Source organism: Galeopterus variegatus, unplaced genomic scaffold, assembly GCF_000696425.1.
Source record: "Galeopterus variegatus unplaced genomic scaffold, G_variegatus-3.0.2 Scaffold107, whole genome shotgun sequence".
Taxonomy (NCBI): domain Eukaryota; kingdom Metazoa; phylum Chordata; class Mammalia; order Dermoptera; family Cynocephalidae; genus Galeopterus; species Galeopterus variegatus.
In genome coordinates this window covers 834,644-836,643 of record NW_007726218.1, presented here as the reverse complement: position 1 = coordinate 836,643, position 2,000 = coordinate 834,644, and the positions used below count along the sequence as shown (strand labels likewise).

The 2,000-nt window shown below is 36.1% G+C and overlaps 1 protein-coding gene across 1 annotated transcript in view; it reads left to right on the top strand.

The window, feature by feature from the left end:
- LOC103601482 (protocadherin alpha-8-like) overlaps positions 1-2,000 on the top strand; it is a gene marked incomplete at its 3' end in the record, with an annotated part of 23,027 nt that overhangs the window by 15,835 nt on the left and 5,192 nt on the right. The window contains exon 3 of the mRNA XM_008585899.1: positions 39-380. Coding sequence (XP_008584121.1) covers positions 39-380 — 342 coding nt within the window. The remainder of the gene's footprint in view (positions 1-38; positions 381-2,000) is intronic.

Here is a 2,000-nt window from a genome sequence, read left to right as displayed (position 1 = left end):
TGACGGCCACGGCCACCGTGCTGGTGTCGCTGGTGGAGAGCGGCCAGGCGCCGAAGGCCTCCTCTCGGGCGTTGGCGGGCGCCCCGGGCCCGGAGGCTGCGCTGGTGGATCTCAACGTGTATCTGATCGTCGCCATCTGCGCGGTGTCCAGCCTGTTGGTGCTGACGCTGCTGCTGTACATGGCACTGAGGTGCTCGGCGCCGCTCACAGAGAGCGCGAATGGACAGGGGAAGGCCACTTTGGTGTGCTCCAGCGCGGTGGGGAGCTGGTCGTACTCGCAGCAGAAGAGGCAGAGAGTGTCGTCTGGGGAGGAGCCACCTAGGAGGGATCTCATGGCCTTCAGCCCCAGTCTCCCTCAGGGTCCCAGCTCTACAGAAAACGTGAGTCTTAAAATAATCTTGTTTCCAACAACTCTAAAAATAAATATTTTAGGTTTTTTACCTAAATATTTCTTAGCTAATTTCTTATTTTCTTTTCTGATGGATTTGTATATACTTAATTTAAATTTTTCCAGTTTGTGTTCTATTTGCGCTAATTAATTCTTTATAATTATATTGATGTTTAATATGTACTTTCAGTTTTGATGCATGTAGTCCTTTAGATCAGAATATATAATTTATTTTGGTTATTTTCTATTTTTGGATGAAGATTTTGCAAATCGGAATAATGGATTCACCCTCCTTTTATTCTACAGTGGATTTTCAAAGTTAAACATTTACATGTCCACACTTTGCTCTTCAATCTTTGTAAATGCTGTAGTATAAAATATGGCAGATATATTTTCACCTAATATTTATCCTATGTGTTGTCCTCATTTTATAAAAACATATAAGTGTTTTAATATCATCTATTTAATTTTGCCTTTTTGTGTTTGGTCTACAACTTGAATTATTTTAATTTATTACACCAATTTATCTTCTCCTCTTCAATCATATTTGTATAGCTCTGACTTCTGTTTTACTTACTTTATAGAATTGCATTTGCCATTTTCATGATGAATGAATAATTATTAAAAGCACAGTTTAAATGGCAGTTCAATGGCATTTTTGTCATGGTCATTGTACATTAAAAATTTGAAGGAATTGAATCTAGCATATAGTGAAAAGTTTCCTTGTTACCTCAAACCCTAAAGAGTTCACTTCATCTCTCTGAATTCCTGAAGAAGTTTCAGTTTCTTTTGTATTTCCCAAGACTATAGGTGTGTCCAATCTACTTTTCTTTCTTTTGGTGGGTGGCTGGTACAGGGACCTGGGATCTGAGCCCTTGACCCTGGTGTTCTAAGGTGGAGCTCTAACCAACTGAGCTAAGTACCAGACCCGACCTTTCTTTTTTAAAAAACAAGTGATTGCACATTAAACTCACCCTTCTGCACTTTGCATTTTTGCACTTTACATTACATATTGGTTTTTACGACATAATTTTTCATAAGAGCTTTCTCATTCTTTTTGGTCATTTGTTTTCTCATTTAAAAATATCTGCTTCTTGTTTTATTGTATGGGTACCTTAAGATTTATTCATCCAGTTTTCTATTATGGACATTAGTGGAACAATAACTTAATTATCCAAACCTGTATTTAGAAAAGTTTACATATACAGTAATTTGATTGGTTAAAAATAATTGCCATCGTTCACAGTTGGTAAAATCCTAACATACTTTAAGCTGTTATTTTAAGATACCTTGCTTTTTTTGTTTTCAATGTGAGTAAATGTAGAGGTATACAAAGTCAAGAACTTGTCCAACAATCATTAGAATTATTTGCCATCAAGCAGTAAATTTGAATTCACCATAAGCAGACTAAACTTATAGCTCCTGTTGCAAGAGTAATCAGTTTTGTAGGAAAAAAAATCTATAAATATTCTAGACAGCAAGAAATAGAAATTGAAATTCTGCTTTTATTTCTTTGCTTATTTTTATTTTATTCTTACATGCATATACTTAAAAAAAACACAACCTTCCTAGCATATTACTAAGAAAAATTTTAAATCCTACTTATTTTGGG